This window comes from Neolamprologus multifasciatus, chromosome 7 (assembly GCF_963576455.1).
Source record: "Neolamprologus multifasciatus chromosome 7, fNeoMul1.2, whole genome shotgun sequence".
Taxonomy (NCBI): Eukaryota; Metazoa; Chordata; class Actinopteri; order Cichliformes; family Cichlidae; genus Neolamprologus; species Neolamprologus multifasciatus.
This window is the reverse complement of record NC_140445.1, coordinates 50,983,150-50,999,539: the sequence shown is the minus strand read 5'-3', so window position 1 is coordinate 50,999,539 and position 16,390 is coordinate 50,983,150. Positions and strand designations below refer to the sequence as shown.

The following is a 16,390-nucleotide window of genomic DNA, read 5'->3' as shown; positions in this document are numbered from 1 at the left end:
ACATTTGATGGGTGCTCTTTTTATGTGTAAAACAGGCTATACTAAGGACCCTTAAAATCATGTTTTTCTTTTGAATTGAACCAGATTTACACAATCACTTAAGCCTTCAGCTCTCTTCACTCAAATTAATTGAGGCCTACGTCGGCAGTGCTCCAGCCTATGTTTTTATTTATGGGATTATTTGGAAGTGAATGGACTCTACGCACTCAACCCACATTTTTATAAAACGCACGTAAACAAAAAGATAGCGGTACTTATAGGTAATTCTATCTACACACTTCCCACTCTGTTTTCCCGCAAGTGAAAAAAAGTGTCCCTCTCACTCCTCCTCCTCACTAGAGGAGAAAGCAGGAGTGAAGCTGCGGCAGTCCTTTTTGGCGGCCTCCTCCAGGTCCTGTCCCCTGCAGTCACCATGCCAACCTATGTGAGGAGGAGGCTTAGCTGCGGGCCCAAAGAGACTTGATGAGGTCCTGTGATAATTAGCACCTCATTATGGAGCCCAGTGAATAGGCCAGCGGGCTCCAGGAGCCACAAGGGACAGAACAATGGAAAAAAAACACACACACACACAAGACAGAGGCTCACATCAAAGGGAAGCACCCACTTTTTAGACCACGTAATAAAGAGGAGAAGGAAGATTGGGGAGGAAAATATTGCTCTCCATTCATACCTAAAAATATAGCTCATAATCCCAGTTTTTAAGCTTCCGCGTGTGTGTGCTTGTGTGTTAGGATCTCTGCGTCACTCCAATCTGAATTTTCCCCCCTCTGGAGGCCTTAGTTGCTCCTCAAATGGATGAAACACAGTCAGTCCTCCCACTCTCTCTCTCTCTCACACACACACACACACACACACAGACAGAGAGAGACTTATGCATAAGCAAGTCACCATTTCAGTGTTGAACTTCAGTGAGAACCAGAGCCAGAGGGACCCCGGTTAAGCAACGTGTCCATCATCAGCATTCCTGTTCCTGTGTCTCACCATGTGTCTGTACCTCTGCTTGGCAGGCAGGCGCTAATCACACAGACATTACCATGCACATGCTGAGCCAGGTGAACCGTATTGCACTGCATCTGAGTTTAACCACGCACTGGGGTTCATTTCGGGTGTATTGTGTCAAACACTGAACATCCTTTAAATACTAATACATTGCTACTGTTTCACAAAGTTAAACTTAAAAAACAAACAAACAGTAGTCTTGGCATATTGCAAAAGCAAAGCCTGTAAAGTAAGCACTAAATCTGTTCTTCCCTCTTAACTATGCAATGTTTCCTGTACCTCTGACTGCCACACAAACCCCCAAAAGCAGAATATTTTCACACCTATGATTAACAGTTGTCAAGCTGTTCTTTTCATCAGGCGCTTTTCCCGTTTCATTCAAACACACCTTTCGTGATTGTGCCCAGCAAGCTTAATGTTAACTTCATCAGTCCACTCCACTTCTTTTTCTAAAAGAGTCTGGCTTAATCAGCTGTTGCTTTGCAGACGTCAGATTGTTGACGAGGTCGCAGGGATTGTTGATGATTCGTCCATATTTAGAATGTGTTTGTCCTATAAAGTTGCAATGTTTAACAAAGCACCACTCAACACTTCCTGGAGACTTTTTTCAGTGATATGTGGGGTCACGGTGGGTCCTTTCAAATGCCTTTTTCCTCCTTCCTTGTCCATGACATCTCAGGAAGAGGACATTGCGAGCTGCATTTTATTTGCTTAGCCTAATTTTCAGCTGCCCGGTGAGTTGTCATGGTAAGTAAGTGTTATCACAAGGTTTTAATTTACACTTTACCATTAGGTCCGGAAATGTTTGGACAGTGAGAAAATTGCGATTTTGTCTCTCTGTTCCAGCACAGTAGAATTTAAACAAATCAGTCAAGTGCACTTTCATCTTTAATTTGAGGTGCTGAAAAAAAGAACGTGTCATTGACTACTGAAGAAATCATTTGTATTTTTATTAAACAGGTTAAATTAAAAAAAATCAAAAAGGTCCCAAGGAGAGCAGGAACATTAGGAGTAGCCTAATTAACAGTTTTGTCTGGGAAAAAAACAGAAAATGCATTGGTTGGTTTGACAGGATTAAAAGCCCCGGTCTGCTGAACAATGGTGGATAATCACAGATTTCTTTCTGTAGTAAAGAAAATCTCTCTCAGACCATCCAGCCAAGCAAAGAGCACTTACACTTTCACAAAAAAATAAGTGTCACATTAGACTTTACCAAAAAAAAACAAACCAAACTTTGATGATCATTCATTGTGATGATGTGGCAGGAGACAAAATCATCTGGATGACTTCCACAGAGCGTCATGTTCATTCAAAGTTAAGTGAATAAACAAAATCTGGTTGGAAATAATATTTCAGAGGTATTGTAGCTTTACAGTGATGTGATTTTCTATCGGGCCTGATTGATATCGCTGTAATGTGCTCATTCATTAAACTGAAGGCATCTATGATCATCAGCCCCATGGGTGCTAAAATCCACACGGATGGGAGTCACACCGCTCATTTATGGAGAAGCATCTCACTGTACTCAAATGGCCTCCACAGTCAGCAGATCCCAATCCAATAGACCATCATTGGGATGTGGTGGAACAGGAGATTTGGATGCAGGAATAACTGCATCAGTTGTGTGATGCTGTGATTACAATATAAACCACAATCTCTGAGGAATGTTTCCAAAGAATTAACCCAAAAGAAGGGACAACCTGGTGCTAGCCCAGTGTACCTAATAAAGTGTCCGGTGATTGTATAGGGTAAACTCTAAGTTTCAGAACAGGGCACTACTTCTCCACACTGGTTTCAATATTACTGTTTCAATGAATCTTTGTAGTTTATATATTTGTTTGAAGTGATGGGTTCTTTCTTTCTTTTTCTTTTTGACTGAATCTATCATTTAGATTAAAGAAAAAAGAATAAACGTGTATAGTACTGCCATGCAGACTGTATAATGCTCTGCCCCGTTCTTGCCTACGTTCATGTCAAAAGTGCAGCACTACCACCCCCTAGTGGTGATGAAGGAGATAGTGTTTAGTAGAAGAGCCATGGAAATACTTGGACTGCTTGAATTAGGTTTATTTATCCCATAAGAAAATAAGATAATAAGAAATAAAAATCAGTATTATTAACAAGGACTGCACTGATACTTTTCGGCTGATATAAATATCTTACTCAGATGGCGTTTTACCGAACTTTGCTGTTTTATAACAGCAGTCCACATTTACAGAATGACACCAAATACAACAAAAAGATCACAGCCACTCAACACCAATAAACAACTTAATTTAAAAAGGTTTAATTTAACAGAAATGGTTAGACGAAGGCACATGATGCATAAAAATACAACTGATTGATCAGATAGTGCACCAGAGATGAAAACAGCATGTAAACCAGATTTTAGTTCTGCTTGTAAAACTTCCTTTATACATGTCAAAACGGGAACAAACAAACAAACAAAACAAAAAAATCATAGTCATTAAAACAGAAAGATGACGACAAATATAAACACAAAGCTGATTATTGTGGCAGACAGACATTAAAAGTGGTCCACGGCTTCATGTGGAATTCTTGTAGGCAACGTTTACAAGACAAAATGAAATAACACAACTGTAAGTCCAAGAGAAAAAAAAATATAGGCTTGTAGTTTTTCACTGAGAGCTTTTCGCCTGCATCCTCTCTGCTGCGAGTAGTGAAGGCTTTTTTTATTGTTTTTTTTTTGCTCTTTTAAGAAGGGAATTGCATTTTTCCTCAGAAAAAGGCATTGTATCACAGTATACCCCATCATCTCTCTGTCACATTATTAGTAAAAGTCCAACATGAAAGTGGAAGTAGAGGAAACAAAAAGCCTAAGACATTATATACAGTGAACCAAGTGAGCGACTGTGCTATGTGTCTATGCTAGAGAGCTGGTGTGTGCTGCTATTACACTACTAGCATGCGCTAATGCAGATGGATTGATTTTTTTTTGGCCCTTGAGAGAAGAGACAGCTGGTCTTGTCAGAGCTCAGCAGTGACTTCCGTGGTTATGGATCTCTCATGCTAACATTAGTGTTGTTTTCCTTCCTTCCAGCTCCCTGTCACTGATGTAAAAACGCCCACTCCTAAAAGAATAATTGTTAAAAACAAACTGTGCTCTTGGAAATCAAATATATTGCACTTTAGAACAAGGCCAGACAACGTTTTAAAAAAAGTAAGAAGAAAGAGAATGCATAAAAATAGGATGTCCAGTGTCGCTAATTTTTGTCTGCAGATTCTCCAGTGAAACAATTACTTTCACAATTATAAAAATATGGTCATTCATTCTCATGCAACCTGTTAATGTACCTTAAAACTAAGCCTGAGGACACTGAGGAACAGCTTTGCAAAGTCTACCTAGCAGCAGAAAAACCTCTTAAAACCATATAACAGTTTATGCTTTTTGTAAACGAAATGTCTGCTAGCACATATTTAGCAATCAGAATATCAAATAAATGCAAATATCCCTAAATATAAGAAGCGTTCCTCTTCAGTGGAATTAGAAATTCATAGGCGTGGACAACAAGACACGACAACCGAGGTCTTGTTTGAGTTTTTGAGTGTAGTTTGATTTATGTTAAAGTCAAGCTGAAGACAAACGAGAAAAAATAATTGCACATCTTTATCTTATTTATGGATTATTTACCTAAAACAGTAACTCAATAATGAAAACATCACTTTTCCTCCCCCCTCTTGACTCAGGTAACTAGCAGAGTTTGCTGTTATGTAAATATAATTTGAATGTTATATGAAATAGTTAGTAACACACATTCAAGTTCTAGAGGAGAAAAAAATCAAGAGTTTTATTTCAGTCTGACTAAAAAAAGAGAGATCTGTGTAATTGCATGGCGACTACGTCTTCTGACGATTGTACAACCAATCCTCTCAGACCGTCCTCTCCTGACAACTTACAGCATCTGTGTTAATGATATTTTCAGTGTGTTTTCTTTCCTACTAAGCAGGCATCAATAACCTGTCTAAGGCATACTGTAAACGGTCCCAGTTCTTCCAAAATACAGTCAAAAAACAAATCCCCAGGCATGTAGCTACCACATGATACCGGCTCCTCATCAGTGGAGCGGCAAACTTGGCAGCAGTAGAGACGCACACCAGGATGACGGTGATGATGGCCACCATGACGTTGATGCTCTTCCCCAGCAGGACTCGGGCGTCGTGGCTCTCGAGTTGGACCGTCTGCTGCTGCTGCTGCTGCTGGAGCTCCAGCTTGGACACGCGAGTCTGACACGACTCCAGGGCTTCCTGAGAAAGATGGGGAGAGGGTTTTTTATGGGTCAGACCATCTCTCAACTTGCTAAAGGGCATTTCGCTGACCTTTAAACACTCAATTACCCAAATTCCTCTAAAAGAATTCTTCTGCATCAGCAGAGAGAGGCCGCTTGGACAGATGACAATGGCCATGTGCTGAGATATTACACACCTACAGGCATGGTGTATTTTTGTGATCCATCTTACGTGCTGCTTATGTGTGAAGCATCGCAACATAAGTAGATTCACCACTATTTACCTGTATGTCCCTGGCCCTTTCGTGAGCCTGGTAGGCCACCCTCTCCTCAATGCTGGCCAGCTCCTGCTTCAGATTTGCCATCTCATTCTGATGAAGTTCTGTCAGGTCGTTCAGCTGGTCTTCCAAACGCTCATACCTGCCAGTCAACACAAGGGGATGGTTAATATTCATATCACTGCGGATTTTAAAGTGGTTAATGACACATGGTATTAAGCTTATTGTTTATTTTAGATTAACATTTTATATTGGTATGTCTGTTCTTATTAGGCCGGGCGGTGTGTTATTTAACAATAATGAAATGCCAAGTTCTGTAATCGTACCTGTATCTCTCATCCTGCAGTGATTGGCTGATAATGCCATACTCTCTCTCGAACTGTGCCTTTAACTCCTCTATATCCTCCTCCAGCTGATTCTGGGCATCTTTAATCTCCCTCACTTCCTCCAGGGTCAGGGCAAGTCTGCCCTGGTTGTCTTCCCCTGTTTGGTCCCCCTTAGCTTGGCTCTGACACGGCCCTGCAGACGCTCCTGGCCCTGCTGGGTTTCCATTATTGTCTGAAACAGAAGCACTGCCTGAGGAGCACTCATCATCACTGGGATACTTGGGTTTGCCCACTATAGAGGTGCTGTTACTCAGTCCCTTCACTTCAGTGTCAGTGGACAGTGGAGAAGAAGAGTCCAGAGTGGTTTTGAGGTGGGCAATGTTATCAGCGCTGCCAAACTTGTTCCTGATGAGGTTGGCGAACTCTCTGGGCTTGCTGAAGAAGAAAGGAGGAGACAGCGAAACACCTGGTCCAATGGTTTTAATCTTGTCCATGGTCGGGTGTCGGCCACTGCTTGTCATGTCCCTCAGCTGTCTGGGTGACTCCCGGGGTATGGTGCTGTGTTTAACAGAGGAAGAGCGAGCGGGAGGGCTTTGATAGTTTTCACTGTCTTTCATCTTTCGATGGTACTGTTCCAGCTTCTTTTGCATCTGGGCAATGTTCTGAGCTGACTTCTGGTTCTTTTTCTCAAACACCTGCTTGATGCGCCCCACCTGCTGCTTGTCCGCACTGTCCATGAGCTTCAGATACTCAGCTAAATTCTCATCTCGTGTCGTTTGCTCGATCTTTATCTGTTCTGTGACTTTCAGTATCTTTTGCTGGAGGCTGTCCAAGCACGAGCGACTACGCTGGACCTCAAAGCCGAGAGCAGGATAGGGACTTCCATCACTGAGCTCCAGATCCAAATTATTCTCTGAAGAACCCCGGCGCATTGACAGCGGGAGGCCTATAAAACTGCTCTCTCTACTCCGGTCCTACAAAAGAAGAAAATCAAAAATTAAGCTTAAACAAAGTCCTATAAAAATATATGAAATTTTGTACAGTCAAGTATCAGTCAATACCACAGCGCTGCTATTAAAAACAATCTACTGGTCATCTCACAGTAGAATAAAGGATTTTTCCTTTCTCGGTTAAGAGACACTGGACTTGTACTCATTTTGCACCACCTCCAAAATATATACACACATACATGCTTGTCACTAAAAGTAACCATCCAAAATTGAAGAAAGAAAAGTAAAACGCACATCGTACCACACACACAAGGCACATAATCTACGGACACTCATCGCACAAATCCACTGTTTTCAGTTGCAGTAGGTATCCTATAACTGTTTCATGCTTTTAAATGTAGATGACAGCATTTTACTTTAATTTACAAGAGATATATTTTTCAGTGTAAATAATGTATTAAACTGGTGCATTTACAGGAAAGACCTTTTACTACCTTTTACTCTGCTTAATAAAAAAAAACCCACAGCATTCTGGGAAAGTAAATATTTTATCAAGACTTCCAACTAAAAAAGTCTGAATTCAAAAAGTAAGGTTTTTATTTTACCCTTTTTTAAGATCAGGGCCTGTTTTCTAGTTTTGGCCCCAATTTTAAATTTGATCATATTATTTTATTCGACAATAAAATTACATGTACACTTCCTGGGTACGAGTCTTTAATACAGAGGGTCTTTATCATTATCACAGAGACACAGCTATGCTAAACAACCTAAAAGTAGGTCAGCATTTTTAACTAAGCATTACAATCTACAGCTGCAGCTGTAAAGTAAAAGCACATGTGACCAACTGCTCATACTATGAATCCGATAATGTTTTCAGCCGCTCATTTGCTTCAAATTACTAGCTTAAATAATTGGGGTAAACATCATTATTTTCTTAGATACATACAAGAAAATACAATATTTCCACATAGTAATCTCTGGCTCGAGCACTATTCAGCATTTCACACTGTGAGGCCATCTGGGTGTGTCTATAATGCTCTTATTTGGAAAATCTGTCACATTTTAAGAGCCAGAATTTAATCCTGTTTGTTTATAATATAGAAAACAAAAACAGTTGACAAAATTCATACAACTACTCTTAGTATGTGTGAAAGAAGTGGAGCATGTACATCTAATGTAGGTCAGTGATAATGTCACACAAAGGCGCAAGGCAGCAGAAAATCCCTATTCCAGACAATGTACCCTAGTTTTACAGTTAATAACCGTTTTTTGTGATTAAAGCTGAACGTTATGCTCAATTTTTGTACTCTGTTGTAGGTTTGAGGAAGTAAGCATAATATATACAGCCTGAGTAAGCAAGACTGCATTTAGTAGGGAACTAGAAGACATCCCGTTATGAGGAAACTGTAGGAAAGCAGAGAAGCAAAAATTTAATCATGCTTCTGAGCTGCACTTTAAAGAGCAGAAGTGTCGCTTAAAGTGTAAAAAAAAAACTGCAGCCCATCGGTGGCTCAACAAACCATTTCGTCTTGCAAGCTGATCACAGTGCAACACCCCTGTAGTGAAAGAGGGTGTAAGCTATTAAAGCCTTACACTAAGTGTTGTACAGTAAGCACTATAGGCGGCACAAAACTGCACTAATCCGTAACAAATGTAACACCGCTAGTTAGTAAATAAACAGCTAACTCAAGCAGGCTCAATCTTGCTTAGCATTTCAGCATCGCCACGTAATGGTCACTTATTGCAAGCTAAGTATCTTGACATCAGCAAATGCACCCACAGTTAACCACATAATGAAACTTCTCAACACATGACTCCCACGTGAACCTCGAGAGAAGGTTTACAGGATGATGTATGAGTACATTCCTGGTGCGCACACTGAAAAACACTGCTCAGACTAAAACAAAAACACAGTCAGCGGGACCATCTCTCAGAATTCAGCTTAATTCAAGGTATCCAATTACACAGGTGAACAGGATTTACCTACTGTTGGCTCTATGATGTCACACCAAACTAGCCACACTTGTTTAACAATGTGATGGCAAGAATCTAATGACATGATTATTACTGCAACACACTGTGTTTGTACCACAGTGAATAAGCACAAACTGCTTCACGTATATTTGTAGCCATGCTTGTGGTCACGTTGATGCAGACTGTAATCAGTCTGCAGCCACTGAATGACATGCTGCATGATTTAGCACACATAACTATGACTCCAAGAATATATATCTACTGGTGTTGTAATGCCATCATCAGGCAACAAGGCAATTTTCCCCAATATTAACCTAACTATCAACACAACTAATAGCATATTCAGTGCCTTGTTCTTAAAGGGAACTTCTGGCAGCAGCTTTAGAAGTCCAAAAATAAAAATTATTTCCACTCCAGGAAAAAGACTTTTAATCAACTATCAGTTAATTAATCAAGCATTGATAATATGCAATCAAACATGCAAAGTGAGGTTACCCTGTTGTTTTATTCATTGCTATTCATTCAAGGTATCCTATTACACAAGTAAATTCAGTTTACTTCCTGTAAACGGAGTATGAGGTCAGGTAAAGGAGGTAAATTCCATTTACCTGCTGCTGGCACTATGACTTCACGCTCAACTAGTCAAACTTGTTTGATAGCCTGATAAGTTAGGGAAGAACTGATTATTACTAGAAGAAGCTGGTGGTTACGTTGGTGCAGACTGCAATCCTCAGCAGCCACTGGATGAACTGTGACATAATTTACGCATATCTGTGATCCCAGGAATATGTATCGTGACTTTGTAATGCCATCATCGGGTCAAAAAGTCAACAATGCCACTAATGGCATGGTTCGTGACATGTTCCTCAAACGCGTTCTGTTCGGTCTCTGCTTTCAAAGTCCAAAAAGTTACTTCCACCCCAGAAACAAGTGTACTTTAATCAACAATCAGCGAACTAATCATGCTTTAATAATACACAAACAAAAACTTAAAGCTAAAGTTAAACTGTTGTTTTATTTATTATAATATAAGATTCAAGCTAGCCTTGTTAGTATCAGACCATTTCACCCATCCTGGATGCTCCCCTTGAACTGAGCCCTCTAAGAAGGACACCACTGGGATAACATGATCAGCTCAAAAAACAAAAAAGAAACATGGTGGCAAACTGTGATGGCTGAGCTGACAGATCCATTACTCCCTCTAGGAATGAAGAGGGCAAACTAACTCCACAGCATCCATCTATTAGAGAATCACTGATTTAGTGCAAATCAGAAAATGTTGGAATGCTAACAGGCTCAGCTAAGATTGTGAAAACAGTAAAAATTACACTTGTTAAACATCAGCTGTTAGCATGTCATTATGAGCCTCTTGCAAAGGCAAAATCAGCATTAAGCTGCCATCATGGATTTAAACTAATCTAATTTATACACACACACACACACACACACACATATATAAATATATATATTTGTCTGTAATTACACAGTATATTCTTCATTATGTGTAGTGTGTAACTGTGTAACTGGCTTGCTTGCTTATTTCTACAAGCAAGCCAGGGTTTTTTTCAGCCTCTGTCCTCATCCTACTCTCACACTCTCTCTGGCATCTGTCCTTATTGAACACAGAAGTCTTTCTCTGCAGAGAAAAAAGCTTACTTTGTCATGTTCTACCTCTGCCCTGTCCAGGACTGAGCCACTGCATATGGAATCACTGGCCTGACGTAAAGCCAGACGAGCCCTGCATCCAGTTGTGGTCTTGCCCCATCGGCTGTGAAGGCTCTAATTCTCCACCAAACAATTGGTTTCAGATATAAACTGACCTTTTAGTTAAACCTGATTTCCATACAGAACAATGAGAAACTTAATGATGCCTCGCTTAAGAGAAAGTGTAAAGTAAGCTGCTGTATTGCTCGCTCAAATTACCAAATCTTTTCAGTGTTCATATGACAGTCACAAAGAACTGCCTGTTCCACCAGACAGCTTAGACTGCATGCTATTTCTGCAGTGCTTGAACAAAGCTAGCTCCTCAGGCACTCTCCCACCACTAGCATTTACTTTGGAAATGTTCAATATTGTCCTCTGCACCATTAGGGGCTAAACACTGAGCACAGGGGTCTTACTCTGTTGCTTCAATGTGCTGAGATAACATAAATATGGAACAAGTGCAAAATAGATCAGATGGAAACCTGGCAACCACTGGTGAATCACTGCTGAGGCCTGCAGTAAGATTTATGTAAAGGGTATTGATAAAACTTCCACACTTGCACTGCACCTGAATTTCAAGCTTAAAAATGATAAAACAAGGATATAAAGGATATATATTTGTGATATAAACACAAGTGTCTTTTAACTGGATGAGGCCATAATCGTGAGAGCGACCTAAATAACATGACCCAGACATTTTTTACATTCTGGAAACCATCTGCAAGTATGACAGCTGGCAATTTCCTCACACGAGATTGATGAAATTGTATAATTTCAATTTAATAAGCACATCTGCACCACCACTGCTGCTGCTACTTAAGATTTCGAACCACTCTGAATAACCGCAGGAGCAATCTGAAGGTCTCTGCGGATGAGTGGTCCTGCTAAATGAAGTAGGCTCACGCTGATGAAAATGTCCTCCCCAAATCTGCTGAGGAGCTGCCCTACTTTTCACTCACTTTCTCCAAAAACATTTGCACAGCCAGAGACCGGTGAGATCCCGGTTACATTTTTGATCCCCTCTAATCGTGCCTTTAAAATATGTTTTATCACTACAAATGAGGTGTGTTCTCACCCTAAATAAAGTCTTCAAGATGCTGTCTTTTGAATTAGCAAGCCAGGCAATACGCCCACTGGTGTTTTGACTCACAAATAGATTTTAGCGTGTCAGTAGAGCAGAAGAAGAAGAAAACAGAGAGCAGAAGACAAGGCAGAGAGAGAGAACTGAAACTGAGGTTGCCCCCAAACAGAGCTCAGCAGCACACATCATCCCAATCATCATCATCATCTCCAACACCAGGATCAGCAGGAGTCCTCCGTGCCCTCAGGGTGCCTCCTTCACAACTCAACCCTGCATGAGCCCCCTGTTCCCCCTCCCACGCTGTCCTACATAGCACACAGAGTCTGTCCAGCACTATGACCCATTTAATAAGCCCTGACCTCGCTTGACAGCATAACATAAAGATCCATCTGCATTAGCCTCAATCTTAACCCAACAAGTGTGTGTTGTTAGGCCTGAGAAAACCCAATCAAAACTTAGCTACAGTTCGAGGGCAAAGTCGCTGCAGATGCTGCTTATCTTGCACTGAAGTGTACTCTCTCTTGGATCAATGATCTAGTTAGTGATTCAATTTTTCATGCAAAGGCAGGCCTCGCACTCATCTGCCCACTGCACCACAAAACAGACTGAGCAGCAATTCAGCATTTAAGTTCTGAGGAAGAGCAAGGGTGAGAGCTCACAAATAATTTCGAACTGGGTGGATATGCAGGGGATGTTTACTAAATTCTGAGTAGTATGAATAAAATAAATATTGGTTTAGATTGATTGAACGTGCAGCTGATTTATTTTCATCTTGCTGAACCCACTGCCCCTTTCAGTTTGAGTGAACATTATTATAACCACAGACATTTTCTTATGCAAACAGGAACACATTGTCCCCAATACCAGGAAGTAATGTTTGCTAGTACTCACAATCCCTTTTGCAATCTAGAGAAACCATCAGTTCACAGGGCCCGGTCATGCAAGTGCACAAGCACATTCAAATACAAGCACAGGTGTTTGCACCAGTTTGAAGTAACTGGATCCAAATGACAAAACATTTGGTGTTTGGTGTGCTGTCACTGGCTCTTGGCACACCCAAGTAAACACGCACAAACAAGGCAACGGAGCTGGCACACTTGAAGAGATGGAACAAAACCGTCCCTTCAGCCGAGAACAGAATCACAGAGGGGAAGAAGCCCTCGATGCTTATTGGTATTCCCTCCAGCTGATCCTCATGGATACAGACGCTCTCCCACTCAGGGCTCACACAGGGAAACAGGAAGAAAACCAGCGATATGGAGCGTGAGAGGGACAAGGAGCACATCTTTCATTTTAAAGAAACCTGACCCCGTGTCTCCCCCCTCCGCCCTCTTCTCTCATCTGCATCCCACAGCTGCGTATGTGGTCAAACTTTGATTGCTTTCTTTACTGAGGGGCCAAACTGTGCACCTTATTGGACTAAAAGGAATGGGGAAACTTGCAACAGAGTCTAAAGTCTTAAATTCCCTGAATGAATTATCCCCAGGGGGTCAGGGGAATTAATTGCTTAAGACATATTCACTATTATCTTAGAAGACAAGCTGCTCCAGGACTAAATCAATAGTCCATTAACACTTACTAGTGCCTGCTTGCCTCCAGTGACTGAGAGAGTATTGAGCGGGATTCAATTAAGATAAATACGCAGCTATATTCAAGTGACCAGAACCGTTGATGTAACGAGGCTGGCGAGGACTCGAACACTTCAAAAGATACTTTCGGCTGCTCCCTTATTCGCGAGGTGTCACGGCAGGTAGCTCTGCATGTTTGGTTTGGCAGATTTATTTTTTTATAACACTGGTGCTCTTCCTGAAACAACACTAAAAGGATTCGTGTCTCCTCCCGGCATCGAACAGGAGATCTTTCATTAAAGCACTACATCACGGAGCCACTGAGGACTGAAGCACTTCTTTAGCCTTAAAAAAAACACACAGGACCTACTTTAAAAACTTTTATTTAAGGACTCTGGCATACAATGCACAACATGTAAATATTATGCCGACGTGAAGGTCAATGTGCACCTTTTGCACGATAGCACGAATGCAAGAATAGCATTACAGGTAAAGGGCACAGTTCACATATGGAGAGCTGGGTCACGGAGAAATGCCACAATCTCAGCAGAGCCACCACTCAGTAAGGGTTAAAGCTAGTCTCTGGAAGCCAGCCACGAAAAGCCAAGTTGCATCATTTTTGGCCTCTAACCCACTATATCTGCTGCACAATGGCTTTTTGAGAAACAAAACTGGAATGCCATTTACGGGCAACAAAATGAGGAAAAGCAAAACTACACAGCACAGCATTAATAAACCAGCTAACAGTCAGATGAGCTGATCCACTTTACTGTGTTAGCGATTATAACAAAACTGGTCTGACTGCTTATATAAGAACCCGGCTATAAAGTTATTCCGCATGATTCTTTCAAGCTGTACTCCAGGGGAGAAGTGATCGATTTCAATTACTTATACTCTTAATTCAGTTTAAATTCAGTCTATTAACAGGAACCTAAAAAAAAGGGGGGGAAAAACCCGTAATAGCACTTTTTAGTGACTGGGTGTCAGATGTAAAGGTTCATACTGAAAATGAGAAACAGTATGCTGCTTCATGCCACTTTACTGAAGCAGCAAGAGAATCACACGTTTTTATGTGTTAAAGTTTCTGGCTTTTAACAGATAACAGATCTGCCCCAGCCATTAGGGGACTTCTGACTCCTCGTGTGGTTTTCCCCCTAACCACCCAGTTTTAGTTAGCTACTTTTGTCAAGTTTCTTTCAGCTAAAAGACTTGTCATGGGACTTGAGTTAAGTGCCATTCTGACACTGTGTACTCTTAAGATTTTGAGGATATAAGCATATAAATAAAAACTTGCTTTTTTCCTTACTTTCATGAAATTGTGATATGAGTCATCAGGAGATTTTGTGATATAATCCTCCTTACACTTCATCTACATCTGAAATCCTAACTTATGTGGTCGCTGACCACAAAGAAAACTCAACTGCGCTATCAAAAGAATATATTATGGTATAGTTTCCTTTAAATATCTGCTGTTTTCTGCTGAGTAGGTGGCTCTGAGCAAGCAAATATTTGATACAGTGTTTGCGTGATTAAGGTTTGTATTTGAACAACACCATAGCTGTTTTTACAAAGACCGATTCAGCAAAAATATTCCCTGGTGGAAAAAGTCAGTAAGCAAGCCGTTCGCCTGAGAAACTTGTATTGTCCCCTGTAGAGGAACCGACTTCTTGTAGGTGCTTTGCATAGTTTCTTATCAGTCTCTGACACCAGCTTCCTGGGAAAATTAGCAGTGAGTGCGTATATTACATGTTAAATATTCGGTACTTACTTTAGATTTTTTCTTTAAAGTGAACATCTTTCCAAGAAAGAATTGATGATCTTTCAAATTTACGAGCAATCATCATGACAGACTTGCAAAGGGAACAACAGGCACTGATTCGAATTGATTTGAAAGTCGAATAAATGCGGGGAGCGTATTTACCTTTTCTGTGTGACTGACCTGCTTTTTATTTGCTTAAATTGGGAGAAATCACTAGAAAATATTGATTTTATGTATCACTTGATTGAGTATATCTCTTTGATTGTTTAAAAGACAATAAGCTGTTTACGTGTCCAAATATGTTTGTTTTTTGTTTTTAAGTTAACCCTTTCCGTGGGTTCTACTTACTACTTTTTCATAGCTGTGCATGTCAGTAAGGTGGGGATAGATGAGAGTTTATGTTTTTTTACCCTTTAAAAACTAGGTTATGAACTGAGTCACTGAGCACAAACACAGAAGCACCTGTAAGACGCAGCGCAGTACAGTAGCTTATGATAAACACACTACCTAAGCTATTAAGTTTGCGCTCAGACTATTAGTTCTGCTGATAGCAAAACTGATAATCCAGCCAATATTCTTGGAAACAATGGGGGAAAATGACCAGCTCATAATTTACTTTCCAACAATACGTTTCATAAACTTGTTCGCAACTTAAAGCTGGTCCTCATACCAGCTGGCCTTACTGAACATTTACCCAATATTGGCCTAGGCTGACTCACATATCGGGCAGACTCCACACCTGTGAGCAACACAGCAGGATCACAAACCATAACCTCGAAAATGAACAAATGCATGGAATATTTATTAAGGAGTCACGTGTTTGTTTGGTTTAATATGTTTGCATGTTTCCACTAAACTTACCACCCTTGTGTTTAGAAACCATATTTAGGATCGGTGGGCGTGTGTCTCTAAGAATCAATAAAACTTTTCAGATTATTATTAAACCATAGGATCAACCGCTTTCGGTAGCCCGGAGTTCACAGCCTTGGAGTCCCTTCACATCCTCATGAAGACATGCCCTTTTCTACAGTATCTGTATGAGAGCGGCTCACTGAAAGCTCTTTGTTCGGGGAAACACGCAGCTTTAAAAGCGGCGCAGCTGTCGGTTTCACATGACGTGGAGCTCGAGAGGCAACAATGCATCGCTGGTACAGTACGGGTGCTGCAGTTCATCACACAACAATGCTGCAAAAACAGTCATTCACACACTCACCATCCGGCTGCTGCTGGTGCTGCTGCTGAGGTATTTCTCGACTTCGGACAAACTTCGCACGGACACGTTTGCGCTGGGCATAATAACCTCCAGTTAGTGGCCAGTTAGGAGCTGGTGGGTCGTCACTTCGGTGTCAGGACTAGTTTACAACTGTCGCCTAAACTCGTATCCATGTTTAGCCCCCCTTTTTTGCTCTCTCTCTCACTCCCTCACTCACCCGTGCACTGGCTGCTCCCTTCAACAAAACTGCGCGTGAACCTAAACCCCGCCCACTCGTCTCTCTGAAGGGTG

General features: G+C 41.1%; 1 protein-coding gene across 1 annotated transcript; it reads right to left on the bottom strand.

The window, feature by feature from the left end:
* Window positions 1-3,270: 3,270 nt before the first annotated feature.
* On the bottom strand, window positions 3,271-16,367 carry LOC146515288 (transmembrane and coiled-coil domain protein 3-like). Its single transcript, XM_085165240.1, has 4 exons — window positions 16,100-16,367; window positions 5,851-6,824; window positions 5,531-5,666; window positions 3,271-5,265 (listed from the first exon to the last, which is right to left on the bottom strand). The coding sequence occupies exons 1-4, from the start codon at window positions 16,178-16,180 to the stop codon at window positions 4,960-4,962; spliced, it is 1,497 nt and encodes a 498-aa protein (XP_085021366.1). The 5' UTR covers window positions 16,181-16,367; the 3' UTR covers window positions 3,271-4,959.
* Between the last annotated feature and the right edge of the window lie 23 nt (window positions 16,368-16,390).